The sequence below is a fragment of the Symphalangus syndactylus genome, chromosome 5 (assembly GCF_028878055.3).
Source record: "Symphalangus syndactylus isolate Jambi chromosome 5, NHGRI_mSymSyn1-v2.1_pri, whole genome shotgun sequence".
In the NCBI taxonomy this organism is placed as follows: Eukaryota; Metazoa; Chordata; class Mammalia; order Primates; family Hylobatidae; genus Symphalangus; species Symphalangus syndactylus.
Genome location: NC_072427.2, coordinates 97,517,365 through 97,536,312, shown reverse-complemented (window position 1 = coordinate 97,536,312; position 18,948 = coordinate 97,517,365). Strand labels below are relative to the sequence as shown.

Below are 18,948 nucleotides of genomic sequence, written 5' to 3'. Positions count from 1 at the left end.
ATTACATGCTGGATGCTCTCAGAAGAAATCTGTATGTGTCTGACGAACACTTCTAGCTGAATGGAACAAAGCTTAGAAAAATAACCGGAGACGTAGCCTTTTTCATACTGATAGGGACAGGAGGCAGGGAAATTCTGGGCAGAACTGGGTGGGTCCCCTTGCTGGGTCCCACCCTCAATCCAAAAAGCCTGTTACCAGAGCCCCAAATGAGAACTTATATCCCTGTTTTCCCGCTCAAATGTTGCTTTTTCCAAAACCACCCATGGCCTGCCTTGCCCCCAATCCTGTGCCCATAAAAACCCCAGGTTCAGCTGGCAGAGAGAGGAGAAGCAGCTGGATGTCAGAGAGAAGCAGCTTGACTTCAAAGGGACAGCGTGGCAGCATAGTTTTGGAGAGGAGTCCGGCCATGGGATGGCTGGATTTCAGGGGAAGATTATCTCATTGCTCTGTCCCCTTTTCAGCTCCCCTTCCTGCCAAGAGCCATTTTCATTGGCAATAAAATCCCCCATATTTACCATCTTCAATTCGTTCATGTGACCTCATTCCTCCTGGACGCTGGGTAAGAACTTGGGTGCCATGAGTGTGGGAGCATAAGGCTGTCGCACTGACCCTCCACTAAGCTGTTAACACTTAAGCCATCTGCAGGCAGCAGAGCTAAAACAGCACTGTAACACTTTCTCTGGGCCTTCAGGGGTTGGAGGCACCCTCCCCTAGACGCTGCCACGGGCCTGGTACAAAGTTCGCTCTTGCCGGTGCCCAAAAGCGCTCACCCCAGCTCCTGCACTCACTCACCAGAACTCCCCCTCCTATAGGGGTGGAGTGCAGCGGGTCAAGTGAGCGGAGTTTGCCCTGCCAGTGCCCATGCACTCCAGTTCCAACCTGTGAAGGGGTCAGGGAAATATCCTGCTTCAATATCACTTGTTTGACATTTGATTACACTAACTACATGAATAAGGGAATTCTGCCTGATCTTTGAGCTATATGAGACATTTGGAACTGTAAATGGGATTCTGGAAACATCTAGCCTGGTATCTTATTCTCAATGAGGTGCTGAGGCCTGAAAAGGTAATGTGGTGCCCAAAGATTCAAGTCTGGTGATCACCAGGCACCATACCAGATGGCCACTGATCCTTTTACCTAAAAAAAAAAAAATTTAATAAATTCTTCCCAAATTTTGTGGTCATAAGCTTTAAGAAGTGTTTCAAAAGTCAGATGACATAAGAAACAAAAGAAAAGTCAATAACCACAGGACTTAACCCCCAAAAAACAGCCCTAAAGATGAAGATTCTAAACTATTACCAAGGAAAAAAAAGTTTATCCTTCTATTTGAAAGTGAATCTTATAGATACATAATATATTTTTCTTTATGGGAATTATTATGGGTTTTCTCTTTCCTATTTTTATTACTGTTAAGGGAAGACACCACCCCTAATATTGTCTTATGCCCAATTTCTGCCTCCAAAGAAAGAAGAAGTAAGAACTAAAATGCAGAAATGGAAGCCACAAGCAGATAGCCCAGCACCGCACCCTGGGCCTGGTAGTTAAAAATCAACCCCTGACCTAACTGCTTGTGTTATCTATAGATTTCAGGCACTGTATGGAAAAGCATCATGAAAATCCCTGTCCTGTTCTGTTCTGATTACTGGTGCAAGCAGCCCCCAGTCACGTACCCCCTGCTTGCTCAATCGATCATGACCCTATCACGCGGTCCCCCCTTGGAGTTGTAAGCCCTTAAAATGGACAGGAATTGCTCACTCGGGGAGCTCAGTTTTTGGAGATGCAAGTCTGCCGATGCTCCCAGCTGAATAAAGCCCTTTCCTTCTACAACTCAGTGTCTGAGGGGTTCTTGTCTGAGGCTCGTCCTGCTACATTTCTTGGTTCCCCGACTGGGAAGTGAGGTGATTAACGGATGGTTGAGGCAGCCCCTTAGGTGGCTTAGGCCTGCCCTGTGGAGCATCCCTGTGGGTGACTCCCGCCAGCTTGAGCAATGCGGATCCTGAGAGCACTCCCAGGTAGGTAATTGCCCCGGTCGAACGCCTCACCAGAGCAGGGTGTGGCAGGCCCCCATGAGTTAAAGGAAAAAGTTATGTTGGCCCCAGCCCTAGGACTACCAGATTTGACAAACCCCTTTACACTCTATGTGTCAGAAAGATAAAAACTGGCAGTTGGAGTTTTAACCCAGACTGTGTGGCTCTGACCAAGGCCAGTGGCCTATCTCTCAAAACAACTAGATGGGGTTTCCAAAGGCTGGCCCCCATGTCTAAGGGCCCTGGCAGCAATGGCCCTGTTAGCACAAGAAGCAGATAAACTAACCCTTGGGCAAAACCTGAATATAAAGGCCTCCCATACTGTGGTAACTTTGATGAATACCAAAGGACATCATTGGCTAACAAATGCTAGATTAACCAAGTACCAAAGCTTGCTATGTGAAAATCTCCGCATAACCACTGAAGTCTGTAACACCCTAAATCCCGCCACCCTGCTCCCAGTATCAGAGAGCCCGGTCAAGCATAACTGTGTAGAAGTGTTGGACTCAGTTTATTCTAGCAGACCTGACCTTCAGGACCAGCTATGGGCATCAGCAGACTGGGAGTTATACATGGACGGGAGCAACTTCATCCACAAGGAGAAAGATGTGCAGGATATGCGGTGGTAACTTTGAATGCTGTCATTGAAGCCAAACCATTGCCACAGGGCACTTCAGCCCAGAAGGCTGAGCTCATTGCTTTAACTCAGGCTCTAGCACTCAGTGAAGGTAAGATTGTAAACATCTACACTGACTCTCGATATGCCTTTCTAACCCTCCAAGTGCACGGAGCACTATATAAGGAAAAGGGCCTGTTAAACTCTGGGGGAAAGGACATAAAATATCAACAAGAAATTCTACAATTATTAGAGGCAGTGTGGAAACCTCAGAAGGTGGCAGTCATGCACTACAGGGGACACCAGCGAGCCTCCACCTCAGTGGCCTTAGGAAACTCCCGAACTGACTCAGAAGCTCGAAAAGCAGCATCTACCCCTTACTGTGCATCAGTAGCAGCCCCCTTACTCCCTCAAACACCTGACCTGGTACCTACCTATTCTAAGGAAGAAAAAGACTTTTTCCACACAGAAGTGGGGCAAGTAATAAAAGAAGGATGGATCAGACTGCCAGATGGGAAGGTAGCTGTGCCGCAGTTGCTGAGAGCCACAATCGTACTGGCCATGCATGAAACCACTTATCTAGGTCAAGAGTCACTTGAAAAGTTGTTAGGCCGGTACTTCTACATCTCACACTTGCCAGCCCTCGCCAAAGCAGTAGCACAATGGTGTGTTACTTGCTGACAGCACAATGCGAGGCAAGGCCCCACTGTTCCACCCGGCATACAAGCTTATGGAGCGGCTCCTTTTGAGGATCTTCAGGTGGATTTCACAGAAATGCCCAAATGTAAAGGTAACAAGTATTTGCTGGTTCTTGTGTGTACTTACTCTGGGTAGGTGGAGGCTTATCCAACACAAACTGAAAAGGCCTACGAAGTAACCCACGTGCTTCTCCAAGGTCTTATTCCTAGGTTTGGACTGCCCTTACGAATCGGCTCACATAACGGGCCGGTGTTTGTGGCTGACTTGCAAAGGCATTAGGAATCACTTGGAAGCTACATGCCGCCTACCGACCCAGAGTTCCAGAAAGGTGGAGCGAATGAATCAGACTATCAAAAATAGTTTAGGGAAAGTATGTCAGGAAACAGGATTAAAATGGATACAGGCCCTTCCTATGGTATTGTTTAAAATTAGATGCATCCCTTCTAAGAAAACAGGATACTCCCCTTATGAAACACTGTATCATAGGCCTCCTCCTATACTAGGGGGACTTACAGGCACTCCCCAAGAGTTAGGTGAAATTCAGTTACAGCAACAGCTACGGACTTTGGGAAAAATTAAACAAACAATCTCAACTTGGGTAAATGAGAGGTGCCCTGTCAGCTTATTCTCCCCAGTTCACCCTTTCTCTCCAAGTGATCGCATGTGGATCAAGGACTGGAATGTAGGCCCCTTTGTGGCCACAGCAGAAAAGACCTCACACCGTCATCCTGACCACCCCCACAGCTGTAAAGGAGAAGGAATCCCAGCCTGAATCTACCACAGCCATGTGAAACCTGCAGCTGCTGAAACTTGGGAGGCAAAACCGAGCCCAGACAACCCCTGAAAGTGACTCTGAGGAGGACGACAAGCCCTGCTCCAGTCACACCCGGAAACTGACTGGTCTACGCACAGCCAAGGCATGAGGAGAATCATCGTGGGACTCATTTTCCTTATAATTTGGACTTGTATAGTAAAAACTTCCACTGATTTTCCCCACATAGAGGACTGCTCTCAGTGTATACATTAAGTTACTGAGGTAGGGCAACAAGTTAAAACAATCTTTCTGTTCTATAGTTACTATGAATGCCTAGGAACTTTAAAAGGAACATTTTTATATAATGACACTCAGTACAAGGTATGTAGCCCAGGAAACGACCGCCCAGATGTGTGTTATGATCCCTCTGAGCCTCCCATGTCCACAGTTTTTGAAGTAAGATTAAGGACTGAAGACTGATGGGGACTTGTAAATGATACAAGTATTAGCCAAAACAGAAAAAAAAGGGGTGCCCAAATGCATAATCTTGAAATTTGATGCCTGTGCTGTCATTAATAGCAATAAGGAAGGGGTGGGCTCTTTTGATTGGGAAAAAGGCTATATGACCAAAAATAAGTATATTTGTCATGAATTAGGACTGTGTGGAAATCAATGTGGATACTGGTCTTGTGTCATTTGGGCCACTTGGATAAAAAGTGAAAAGGATCCAGTACAGCTTCAGAAAGGAAAAAGTGGCCCTTCCTGTACTAAGGGACAATGTAACCCCTTAGAGCTAGTAATAACCAATCCCCTTGATCCTCGCTGGAAAAAAGGGGAGCGTGTGACCTTAGGAATAGATGGGGCTGGACTGGATCCTCGAGTAAATATCTTAGTTCGAGGAGAAGTTTACAAACACTCTCTTGAGCCAGTGCTTCAAACTTTCTATGATGAACTAAATGTGCCAGTACCAGAAATTCCAGGAAAAACAAGAAATTTGTTTTTGCAATTAGCCAAGCATGTAGCCTAGTCTCTCAATGTCACTTCATGTTATGTATGTGGAAGAACTGTAATGGGAGATCAATGGCCATGAGAAGCCCAAGAATTAGTACCTACAGCCCAGTTCCTGATGAATTCCCAGCTCAAAAGAATCACCCTGATAATTTCTGGGTCCTAAAAACCTCAATTATTGGACAATATTGCATAGCTAGAGAAGGAAAAGAACTCACTCACCCCGTAGGACGACTTAGTTGTCTGGGACAGAAACTGTATAATGGTACCACAAAAACAGTCACTTGGTGGAGTTCAAATCACACAGAAAGGAATCCATTTAGTAAATTCCCAAAGTTGCAAACCGTGTGGACCCATCTGGAGTCCCACCAGGACTGGACGGCCCCCACTGGATTATACTGTATATGTGGGCATAGAGCTTATGCCAAATTACCCAACCAGTGGGCAAGTAGTTGTGTTATTGGCACTATTAAACCATCTTTCTTCCTACTGCCCATAAAGACAGGCAAACTCCTGGGTTTCCCTGTCTATGCTGCCTGCGAAAAGAGAAGTATAGCTATAGGAAATTGCAAAGATGATGAATGGCCCCCTGAGAGAATCACACAATATTACAGGCCTGCTACTTGGGCACAAGATGGCTCGTGGGGATACCGGACCCCCATTTACATGCTCAACCGAATCATATGGTTATAAGCTGTCTTAGAAATAATCACTAATAAAACTGGCAGAGCCTTGACTATTCTGCCCTGGCAAGAATCCCAATGAGAAATGCTATCTATCAAAATAGATTGGCTCTCGACTACTTGCTAGCAGCTGAAGGTGGGGTCTGTGGGAAATTTAACCTTACTAATTGCTGTCTATACACAGATGATCAAGGGCAAGTAGTTGAAGACATAGTTAGAGATATGACAAAACTGGCAAATGTGCCTGCACAAGTGTGGCATGGATTTGATCCTGGGGCCATGTTTGAAAAATGGTTCCCAGTGCTAGGAGGATTTAAAACTCTTATAATAAGAGTTATAATAGTAATAGGAACCTGCTTACTGCTCTCTTGTTTGCTACCTGTACTTCTTCAAATGATAAAAAGCTTCATCACTACCTTAGCTCACCAAAATGCTTCAGCACAAGTGTACCATATGAATCACTATCAATCTGTCTTACAAGAAGACATGGGTAATGAGGATGAAAGTGAGAACTCCCACTAATGAGTGAAGTTCTCAAAGGTGGGAATAAGGGAGGAGACAACCCCTCATATTGTCTTATGCCCAATTTCTGCCTCCAAAGAAAGAAGTGAAAACTAAAAGGCAGAAATGGAATCACAGGCAGATAGCCCAGCACCACGCCCTGGGCCTGGTACTTAAAAATCAACCCTTGACCTAACTGCTTATCTATAGATTTCAGACATGGTATGGAAAAGCATCGTGAAAATCCCTGTCCTATTCTGTTCCATTCTGATGAACAGTGCATGCAGCCCCCAGTCCCGTACCCCGTGCTTGCTCAATCGATCACGACCCTCTCACATGGACCCCTTTAGAGTTGTAAGCCCTTAAAAGGGACAGGAATTGCTCACTCGGGGAGCTCGGTTTTTGGAGATGTGAGTCCGCTGCTGCTCCCAGCTGAATAAAGCCCTTTCCTTCTACAACTCAGTGTCTGAAGGGTTCTTGTCTGCGGCTCATCCTGCTACACTTTAAGGAAAGATAATTCTATTATCTGTTTACCTACAGATGCATATTTAAGTATAAAAAGACCCCAAGAAAAATTTAAAACATCTTGATTTAAAAAGGCATGTTTCATGACCCAAAATCTTAATGCAAGTATTTTCTCAAGTATGGATATACCTGTCCAGCATTTTTCTGATTGATAAGTTGATCTCCTGCTATAAGAGAATCCCAATTTTGCTGTCTTATGAGCTCTTTAACTTCTTCGTTAGGGAGATCGATTCGATAGTTGAAATCACCACACCAAAATACATAGTCATGGGAAAACAGCATCCTTCCCTGAAAGCAATGAGATAGAATTTTAAATTCAAAACAATCAATGTTCAAAAATGTTTTACAACAATTTCTTTGCCTGAGATATGCTTGTCTCCTCCCATGTCCTGTTTCTTTAACCCAACAGTAATAACACATGTGAAAGGAAAATAAATCTCAGGACCCCAAAATCACTAAGCCCAGAGAAAAATCAAGCCAGGAAATATGACAGGTAAACCTGCCTCCCATTTTACTACTAAATAAGATAGCTCCAAAGATAAGAAGCTACATAACTCCCTCACAATTTGCCCACAGGAAATTCCTTGTGGACGAAGTATAGACTGAACTCAAAATCATCCCTCAGAGACTCACCTGAGACAAACGTACATCTGACTGCTTCCTCTGCTCTATTGTTTACGTAAAAATTCAGATTCACTGAGCCAGACTAAATTGTGTGTTCAGTGGAAGGCTGATCTAGGACTTAAAGGAATGCAACCTTTTGCCTCTTATCTACTTCTAACCTGGAAGCCCCCACTTCGAATTGTCCTGCCTTACCAGACCGAACCATTGTACATCATACACATATTGACTGATGTCTCAGGTCTCCCTAAAATGTATAAAAGCAAACTGTACCCCCAACCACCTTGGGCACATGTCATTCTGAATTCTGGAGGCTACATCATGGCCACATCCTTAACCTTGGCAAAATAAACTTTCTAAATTGACTGAGCCCTGTCTCAGATATTTTGGGTTAATACACATGAAATATCTATTTAGGTGAATATTCTTAATGTTTCTAGGAATTATCTTAAATTTTCAAAAACATTGATGTAGAATTTGGGGCAAATTAAAATACATTTCAAAGCTTTATCTTCAAGAACAAGCAACAAGAGCTTACCATAGGAAAACTCAATTTTCGTGCTATTTCTACAAAATCTTCATTTCTTTCTTTGACTTGTGACTGCCCTGCAGCAAAGTGGCTACAGACGAAGCAAAGGCTGGTTGTATGGAAGAGCATTCGGATTGCAACTGCTCCCTTATTTCCAGTTGCACCTCCCATTCCAGTCTTCACAGTATCAACTGCAACATCCCTTTGAAACAAAGAATTCTAAATCGCAGATTTGAAATTTCAAGAGTTCCATGTGCATAGGAAATTAGGAATATACATACTCATATAAGTACACATGGTATGGTACTTTGAGGGTAAGCCTTTGAAATAGTACAGTGAAGCTATTGGTGAGTCTTTAATCAAAACCCCCAAAATCCCATTTTAAAACAAGAACTATGGATAGTTTTTGTTTGAAGAACTGAAACAATAAACATTCTAGGCTTTTTTCTTGTTATTTAATGGTAGGAAGTAGCCTTAGAGGAGTGTTCTGTTTACTGACCTGATAAAAGGAGCATGCTGTGGTCTAATAAAAACAAACAAACAGACGCCCACCAACTGTTCAGAAGCCAGCAGCACATACTTGTTGTCTCTGGAGATTGTCTTCTGAAGTTCTACAGCCCAGAGCTTCTGATTTGTTGTGCTACAAGAAAATATTAAAAAGATAATTTTTTTAAAAAGGTATTGACAATAGCCTATTTTATGACAATTGTCAATTATACTTTTATCTACCCAAATTTCCTAAGACTCTGAAGGAAGCTTAGGCTGTTTTTATCTCCTTTAAAAAGGAAAATCTACAATTTAGCCAAAAGAAAACCACATTTCAAAATCTAATCTATTACTTCTTTACAAAGAAAATATAAAGACATTAAATGGCTACTCACTGGGTGAGTAAACTCAAACTTATACATTTTACTTTTTCCTTAAGTATTCATTAAGATCACAGAGAAGTATAGTAGTATCTGTGGGAGATTGGTTTCAGGACCTCCCATGATACCAAAATCCAAGGATACTCAAGTCCCTTATATAAAATGGAGTAATACTTGCATATAACCCATGTAAATCTCTCGTATACTTGAAATCATCTCTAGATTACCTGTAATACCTAATACAATGTAATTAGTTGTTATATTGTATTGTTTACGGAATAATGATACAAAAAAGTCTGCAAGTAAAAAAGACAAGAAAAAGTCTGCACATGTTCAGTATAGACACAATTTTTAAAAATATTTAATATTTTGATGAGTTGAATCCAAAGATGCAAGACCCATGGATAAGGACAGCTCACTGTGCACATATATATGACTATATGTGCTTCCAAATACATTTCCCCACTTTTCAAAATTTTTCTAAATTATAACTAATGTCTTCTTAAAAAATCTTGCTATGGGAAATTAGAAGACATAATCATTAAATAAACCACCGTATACCCATTTCAAAATTACCAACATTTTGCCAATCTATGTTTTTCATCCTCTTTACCTTATCACATTTAAACATTAATAATTCCTTAATATCATCTAATAGTTTAAAGTTCCCCATTTATTAAAAAAAAATCTTCTAACAGTTGGTTTGTTTCTTTAAAAAGGGTCCAAACAAGGTCTACATACTGCATTTGCTTGTCATGTCTCCTGTCTTTTTTTCTTGAGATGGGGTCTCATTCTGTCACCCAGGGCTGGAGTGCTGTGGCAGGATGTCGGTTCACTGCAACCTCTGCCTGAGCTCAAGCGATCCTCCCACCTCAGCCCTGCAAGTAGCTGAAACTCATTCCTCATCTTCTCAATGAACCTTAACCTGATCATTCATTTGAGACTTCCAACACTTCCCTGTGTCCCTGTAGTTGATTCCCTTTTCCTCTCTTTTCCATTGCACTTTTCTAACATGCTGTATAATTTACTTATTGTTGTCATTGTTCACTGTCTGTTTCTTCCCACTAGAATACGAAGTCCATGAAGATAGGGATTTTTGTGTGTTTGATTCATTGGAGGTACTTAGAGTGGTACTCAGTAGGTACTGCTTAAATAAATGAATATTCACTACTTTATTAAAGAAGAATATATATATATATGCGTGTGTGTGTGTGCGTGTGTGTGTGTATATATATATATTTGACTATAAATATATATATTTATTTGAGACCGAGTCTTGCTCTGTCGCTCAGGCTGGAGTGCGGTGGTGCGATCTCCACTCACTGCAACCTCCATCTCCTGGGTTCAAGCGATTCTCCCTGCCTCAGCCTCCTGAGCAGGTGGGATTACAGGCACGGGGCACCACGCCCAGCTAATTTTTGTATTTTTAGTAGAAATAGGGTTTCACTATGTTGGCCAGGCTGGTCTCAAACTCCTGACCTCAAGTGATCCACCTGCCTTGGCCTCCCAAAGTGTTGGGATTACAGGCGTGAGCCACCACACCCAGCCTAAAGAATTTGATTAAACCTAGCCTAAAGAAGAATTTGATTAAACTCTATTTAGACAAACAATTGATCCATGAGCTTAGTACTAGGAACCCTCAGAGTTACAGTCTAGTTTAGGACCTGAAAATATTTTTCAGGAAACATAATCAAACAACAAAATGATTGAAGTTGATTTCTTTCCAATTTTCCTGATGTGAATTGTTATTCATTTTGGCTAATAAAATATTTGTCACTTGCAAGATTGATGACTATTTCAGCCTATAATTTTCTCCTGAAAAATCTTTAAAAATGTCATAAAAGATGGGAAACTGCTGAAATTTAAAAGCAAGCATACTTTGTTAAAATAAAACACTGAAGCTTTAAGCTTCACTCATATAATTTGTATTTATAATATGGGTTCAGAGCAGCATTCCCAAAGTGTGATCTGGAGACATCTTTGAGGGTTCCCAAAGCCCATGGGGTCACAACTATTTTCATAACACTATTAAGACATCTTTCACTGTGTTGACTAACATTTGCACTGATGGTGCAAAAGCAACAATGGGTAAAAGTGCTGGTGCTTTCACTTGAATTCAGGCACCAAACTATACTAGTCATCATTACAATCCCCACTGCCATATACTTGCAGGAAAAAAAAATGCCACTTTGCCTAAGAATGTCCTTGATGAAGCAACAGACATTATTAATTTTATTAAAGCTCAACCCAGGTCGCATCTTTTTAATATTCTGTGTGATACACAGGAAATACACACAAAGCACTTGTGTTGCATACTAACTTATGATCTGTAACTCAAAAAAAGAAAATGCTTTAAGTTGTGAGTCAAACTGCCACTTTTTTTTTGGAATACGATTTTTCCTTAAAAGAACTAATGACAGACGGTGGTTATTCAGATTTAGGTTATGTGGCATTTTTTTCAACTAAGCCTGTCTCTTCAAGAAAAACAACCAAGAGCATTTGTTTTCAATAGAAAAACTTGACTTTTCAGGCAAAAATTAGTATTCTGGAAAACTTGTATCTGCTACCATGATCCTTACAGCTTCCTAACAATTATTTTCTGATGCAGTTACCAGTGATGGTAATTAACCAATATGATGCTTTGATATTATATAATGAAATGTGTTAAAATTTGGAAGTGCTACATAAGTTAGGGAACCCAAGTGACCAATACATGATGTTACAAAATCATGCAAAGGTAAAAGATGAATTTTAGATAATAGAGCAGAAAAAGTTCATCAATATGGTTTCAGATTCCATTTTGCAACTAACCTTTAAGACACTACCATTTGGTGTAGTGTCTTATCCACACTACACCAAGGTAATACTTCTCTGTCATCTACACTACAGCAGAAAATAAATGATCTGTTTTGATGTAGTATCAGAGAAGAAATTATCTAGAAGAGTTATTAAAATACTTCCTTTTCAAACTACCTAGTTATGTGATTTTTCTTCATACACTTCAATCAAAACAACATACTGCAGCAGACTGACACAGAAGTAGATGTAAGAATCTGGCTGTCTTACAACTAGACATTAAAGAGATTTGGAAAACTACAAGACAGTGCCACCCTTCTCAGTAAATTTTTTGTTTTGAAAAAGTTATTTTTCAAAAAATTTATTTTATGTTAGCATGTAATAGGTTTATTATTGTTTTTAAGTCAATTAAATGTTTTTAAATTTTCATTTTTAATTTCTAATAAACAGAGATATAAACATTAACAAAAGTTATTTAACATTCTCAATATTTTTAAGCGTGCAGAGAGATCCTCAGACCCAAAAGTATCAGAAATGCTCTTTTACAGTTTTACGAGCACCCTTCCATTTATTATTTCAAACTATCCTTGTAACAATTACTTAATTATCTGTCCTCCATAGTTTCCCTCAACTGGCAAATTTTTCAGTGTATTAATGTGGCTAGCTTACCTTGCATTCACAATGTTTCCAGCATTCAATTCTACCATTTCTTCAAAACCAATTGCAAATATATCAGTTGGCTTACTTCTTTTATCTAAAATTAAGCATCCAAGAAATACTTTTAAATATAGCCTCAGGCAAATGGCAACCCCATCCAACACAACATAACACCAGATCTCATAACGATTGATTTTTGTGTTTTGAGTTTAACCAAATTCATATTAAAGGCAAAAACTCTTGAGTGGAATGAAATTATTAAAATTTACTTTCTATTAAGGTGTCCTAAGTTTGCTTCTTTAAGACTGTTATCCTTGAAGATTCTTAAGACCTTTCAGAATTCACTTTGAAAAAACTCTTGCTAAAGTCTTTACCAGGGACAGCACAGAAACAAATCATTTCTCAAATCAAAATCTCACATAAAACTGGAGAGAGAAATTATTCAGAAAAGGCACAAAGAATAAAGTGACTGAGAAACCACCTCAAATCGCTGGTAACAGTTGGGAGGAATTTTTCACTTTCAAATTTGAAAAACATAAGCTTGATCTTTTTGCTATTTTCTGGGTCAAAGAAATCCAGGAAAACTAGGAGAGATCCAGAAAGTAAGACACATCACTCTGTCTAGCTGCTGGCACTCTGGAAACTACAAGGACTAACGGAGAACAGAACTGCCTGAGAAAGTAGCCCAGGGAGACTTCGGGTGCCCCAAGTTTCTGGAAATGAGAACAAATAGCTAGGAAAAGCCTATATGGCCAGATGCTACAGCCCCTGCCTATAATGCCAAACACTTTGGAAGGCTGAGGTGAGAGGATCACTTGAAGCCAGGAGTTTGAGACCAGCCTGGGCAACATAGTGAGACCCCCATCACTACAAAAAAATAAAATAAAAAAAATTAGCTTAGTGTGGTGGCATGCCCGTAGTCCTAGCTATTCAGAAGGCTGAGGAAGGAGGGTCTCTTGAGCCCAGGAGTTTGAGGTTATAGTGACCTATGATATGGACACTGCACCCCAGCTTGGGCAACAGAGAAAGACCCTGTCTCAAAAAGCAAAAAAAAAAAAAAGAAGAGCCTATAAATAGTCTGAACTAATACTGAAATTTTAAAAAAAATTATTGACTGCTATTATGTGCAAGGCTCATGTATACATCATCTCATTTAATCTGCCACAAAAACATCTTATAAGAAAGATTATTTTTGTCTTTTATTTACAAACAGGAGGCTTGCCCAAGTTCACACATAAAATGCAGCCTGGCATACACACTCTAAAGCCAAACTGCCTGAGTTCAAATCCTGGCTTTGCCACTACTGCACAAACATGGGCAGGTTCCTTCCCTTTCTGTGTCTCAGTTTCCTCATCTGTAAAATTGGAATAATGGTGTCTATGAAATAATAGGTCATCTCTGAGGATTAAATGAACACATGTAAAGTACATACAATTATAGTGTTAGCTGTTATTTTATTATTATTACTATTACAACTTCAAGTTAGCTTCAATTAAGTAAGAAAGGGCATTTTAGGCCAGGTGCAGTGCCTCACGCTTGTAATCACAACACTTTGGGAAGCCAAGGTGGGTGGATCATCAGAGGTCAGGAGTTTGAGACCAGCCTGGCCAACATGGTGAAACTCCATCTCTACTAAAAATACAAAAAATTAGCCAGGCATGGTGGCAGATGCCTGTAATCCCAGCTACTCAGGAGGCTGAGGCAGGAGAATCGTTTGAACTCGGGAGGTAGAGGTTGCAGTGAGCCGAGATCCTGCCACTGCACTCTAGCCTGGGCAACAAGAGCTAAACTCAATCTCAAAAAAAAAAAAAAAGAAAGGTATTTTAATAAAAAGTTTGGGGAAAATCCCAGGGTTTAAGATGAGACTGATGAAAAATAACTAAAAAAGAAAAATTTTATCTCACACCATTTCCTATACACATCACCCTCACATATAAAGCTTGGTAATTATATACTATTTTAAAAAGGAATTAAAGTTAATTTTTAAAAAGAAGAAGATTAAGTTCATGATTCTAATCAAAATGTTTTTTTCTTTCTTTTTTTTTGTTTTTTTGTTTTTTTGAGAAAGAGTTTCACTCTTGTCACCCAGGCTGGATGCAGTGGTGGGATCTCCGCTCACTGCAACCTCTACCTCCTGGATTCAAACATTTCTCCTGCCTCAGCCTCCCGAGTAGCTGGGATTACAGGCACACACCACCACACCCGGCTAATTTTTTTATTTTTAGTAGAGATGGAGTTTCACTATGTTGGCCAGGCTGGTCTCAAACTCCTGTCCTCAGGTGATCCACCCGCCTCGGCCTCCCAAAGTGCTGGGATTACAGGCATGAGCCACCGTGCCCAGCCCAAAACCTTAATAAAAGTATCCTCTGCTCAATGTTTGGTTCTGGCTATTTATTAACAGTTTGGTGCAGAGAACCCAAACTGAACGCCAACAAAGTTTTTCAAGGATAAACCAGTGCTCTTAAGTTATTACATAAAGTACCAATAAATATCACAAGTTTTATAAAGCTGCTGAAGACCCACTCTGACATTTCTTATCTTAGTAACTAAATAGAGGATTAAGAATTGAAAAATGGGACATAGTAGGTTTGAAAAATAAAACTCAAGTGATCGATTATATTTTAATTATGTAATTTTAATTAAAATTAATAAATGATCAATGTTAAATGGACATAATCTTGGTTTATGTCCATAATCTTGGTTTATGTCCATTTAAAATAAAAACAAAACTAGATTTTCTTATATGTGTGGTTGCCTTCAAAGAAATCTATGTGTGAATTCCTACTTCCTGAGAATCAACTATGGAAAAAAGATTTTTTGTTTTACCATCATATATTTTTATGAAGTAGAAAATAATGGTCTAGAAATTTTAAAAAGCTGAGATTTTAATAGATGTGATCTTTAAAGATGTTGGTCTTCAAATGTATAGCTCCAAGTTTCTTTCATAAATTAATGCATCCTCTAAAGTGCTATATTTGTTTTCTAGATCAATACAACACAGTCAGGATTTATTAACTAAATCCATATTATAAAAAGCCAACCTTGAAACTCCTGGATGCCAGCTAACTTGGGTGCATCAAGAAGCCAGTCAGTGAGTGTCTGATTCTTAAAAGCTATGCTGCGAAATTGCTTCCCACCATTCACATTCCAGGTTCCGACACATACTCGAATTTTCTTGGGCTTTGAATATTTGTAGAAATTCTCACACATGCTCTTTAGTACTTTAGAAGATGCTAATCAAGACAAGACACAACAGAGTTTTAGCTGCATCAAACCATTTATAAAAATTGATTTTCATAACGGAGATACGATGTCCACTGGAAAGCACAATCATTATCACAAGCACAAACAAGCAAAAGATACATGCACAGGCACAAAAAAAGATCAGCCTTCAATGCAAAGCCCGGTATGAGGCAATTAACCAACACATCTTTAAAAAAAAATAAAAAAGTCAACATTAAATACAACAGCCAAAGTAAAAAAAAAAAAAAATACTACACATACAGAATTATTGCAGCAACATGCAGAACAAATAGTTCTGTTTCAATGAAATGGTACATTAATGTACAAATCCTATGAACGATACATTTTTGGGAATATAGCAATTAAGTTTCTACAACTTTCATTAAGAGTCTGGAAAAAATATAAATTTTATTTTTCTCCAAACAAAAACATTTAAGAACATTTACATTTAAGATTGTAGCTACTGACAGGCAGCTTGATGAATAATGGCTCCTTGAGAAAAATACAAGCTGATATTTCTGAAAATGAAATCACTACTAAATGCTTCCCATCTCACTCAGAGTGGAAGCCAAAGTGCTTAAACAATGGTCCACAAGGCCCTCAACAATTTGTCTTGTTTTTCCACCCTCATCTTCCACTCTCCCTGGTGCACTCATTGCTCAGACACTGGCCTTCCTGCTGTTTCAAAAACATATGAGGCCTGCTTCCACCACAGGGCCTTTGCACTGGCTGTGCCTACAGCCTGCAACACTCTTCCTGCACATCCTTCAAGTCTTTACTTTCCAATGAGGCCTTGTCTGACCACTTTATTTAAACTGCACTCTGCCCTTAACTTGCCATTATCCCCTCCCTGCTTTATTTTTCTCTATAGCATTTATCACATTTATAAACTATGTATTTTATTTGTTTATCCTGTAACTGTCTCCCCTCATGAGAATGGAAAATCCATGAGGGCAGACATGTTGGTCTGTTTTCTTTATGGGAATACTCCTAGTAACTAAAAGACTACCTGGTACGCAGTAAGTGCTCAATAAATAATTGTTAAATGAATGAATGTTCAATACATTTTGAATCCTCAATCTCTCTCCTTTTTTTTTTTTTTTGGTCTACAACCCATCTTTTCCCTTTTTAAACCACATTCTATCTTGGTTAAATTCTCAGCATAGAACCTTAAAAGCACCTCAACCTAAAAACAGAATCTGTACTTAATTGGTAGCTAACCGGTAACAGGAAAAGGACATCAAAACTATTTTAGCTTTTACCACATGATCTTATTTTATTATGATATTATCTTAGGATACCAAGATATAGCAGTCTTATGAGGAAATGAAAGTGAAAAAGGCGAGTGACATCTTAGTATTCTTGTAAAGATAATTTTGACCTGTGGAACTGCTGATTTAGATAAGTATATCCCCATTGCTTCCAGGGGCAGATATGCAGATATCTCACCATCTAGCTGTTTGCTTTGATTGCTTGTATAGAGGTCTCTGGGTGGTAATGAAAGCAGATTACTTGTCTGGCCTGTTGGTATGGTTAATTCAAAGCTGACTGTACCTAGATAAAAATAATTCTCTACGATTATGGTTTATCATTGCTCTTAAAAACTGAAGTCACTGCTTGTTGTTACCAATGAGAACATAGCTTCTACAATCCATTCTATATCAACACACAAGTTCTATAATAATTACATGGCTTAAAATATTCAGCAAGACAATGAACTGTGTGAATAAAAACGTACTGCCTCACTGTATGAACTAATAAAATCAAGTCAGTTTTTAAATGAAATAAAAAGGTAAAAAATAGTCCTAGTTTATTCTTAACTGGTGGAACCTTAATGTGCTTAAAGAAACAGTGGGTCAAAAAAATAAAATAAAATAAAAAATTTTGAAAAAGAAATGAGTCTATGCTCAAACAACAGATGTCCATCCCTAAACACCATACCATTTCAGAAAATGGTGTTCATTATATAACTCAAAAATATATCTAGGTGCTCCCTTCCTCTACCCTTCTTGAGAAAATAATCAACAGCTTCTCAAAACATTCAGAACAATAACTAAGCCGAACAATTCTTAAGTGATAGCAAATCCTTTTCAACTAAATTTCTGGCAAGAGTTAAGCTTTCATTCCTTTTGCCACAGATTCATGTCTAAAGACAAGATCATAAACCTTGCCCAGAGAATGAAGACGTGAGATTCCTAGGAGTAAATAGGCAAGAAAAATAATAAATAATCTTTAGGTCTTACACACTTAACTATTCTTTGTTAGACATCTTGGCACTTTTTAAAATTAAAATATTTCAGATCATATTTTAGTGCAAGTCTATAGTTTCGAAACTATTTCATTCACAATAAGGAAATGCAACAATGCCTTCTTAAATATTATATGTGAGAAACACTGTTGAGTAGTCATAAATATCACAGATGGCACTCAGAAATTAATTCGAAGTAGTTACATCTGGATTTTTTTCCATCAGCCTATTAAGAGTAAGCGTAACACTAATAATGTTTGTTCAATGAAATGTAAAAGTGAAATTAAAACTAGCTGAATTATCTTTAATTGGAATTAAGCAATTGCTACAGGAAGACAAAAAGCACTGCACATTTTCTTCAGAATGAAGTACTTAATTTTCTCAAACTTGAAATTCTTTTCTCAGATTAAAACAAGATGTCAATTTATCCTGTTAGAATCTGATGGCAAAATGAGAAAGTTTCCAATTATATGGCCTTATTTGTTTACAATATCAACTTCAGAAAAAATAAGAAAAAATTGCTTTTATTTATAGATTGATTTTCTATACTGTACCTGACTGTAATGTCTGTTCAGAAACTATGGATGCATCAAGAAGAAAACAAAGAATCATTAATAAAAACAAGTTACAATTAAAATGTAGAGTATAGTGACAAAACATTTTGAGAAGACCTCACTTAAGTCAATTTGATGACTTTATTTTTTCTGATAGCTATAGAACACCAAAGGTTACAAATAAACGACAATGATTGATACAAACCTTCTGCACCTAAGAGAAATCCTATAGTGACTCAGTGATGTCCACCGTTTCACCATCAGAAGCTCCTAGGCCTGCTCTTCTAGCTGCTCCTGTGTGTATGTTATGCATGCAATATGCACATGTTTGAGAATATTATGAATATAAATATGAAAACCTAAGAAGATGGAGGATGTTGAAGATATGGAAGATACTGCCCTAATAATACACCTTTTAGTATTCTTTCTGGGACTTAGCAGTTGATAAGTACAATCACTTCAGCTATAACAAGAAAAATGCATTCTAAAAACATCACCACGCTATGCAAATTTTGCCAATTCCCACAGCCACAGGGCTTACGGGAAAAATGGGGTTAGGGGTACCACATTCAAAAACTTCAACAGTAACACACCAAAAAAGATAGGAACCTCATAAAAATA

The 18,948-nt window shown here is 39.0% G+C and overlaps 1 protein-coding gene across 20 annotated transcripts in view; it reads right to left on the bottom strand.

The window, feature by feature from the left end:
* The window catches only part of SYNJ1 (synaptojanin 1), a 99,479-nt gene that overhangs the window by 29,569 nt on the left and 50,962 nt on the right, over nt 1-18,948 (bottom strand). For 13 of the 20 annotated variants that reach the window (XM_055279515.2, XM_055279516.2, XM_055279513.2 and 10 more), the window contains exons 13-18: nt 18,328-18,351; nt 15,324-15,515; nt 12,295-12,379; nt 8,463-8,603; nt 7,973-8,165; nt 6,943-7,101 (exon numbers count right to left, since the gene is read on the bottom strand). In XM_055279515.2, coding sequence (XP_055135490.2) covers nt 6,943-7,101; nt 7,973-8,165; nt 8,463-8,603; nt 12,295-12,379; nt 15,324-15,515; nt 18,328-18,351 — 794 coding nt within the window. The remainder of the gene's footprint in view (nt 1-6,942; nt 7,102-7,972; nt 8,166-8,462; nt 8,604-12,294; nt 12,380-15,323; nt 15,516-18,327; nt 18,352-18,948) is intronic. The other 7 variants (XM_055279519.2, XM_055279501.2, XM_063639340.1 and 4 more) reach the window with 1 other exon arrangement.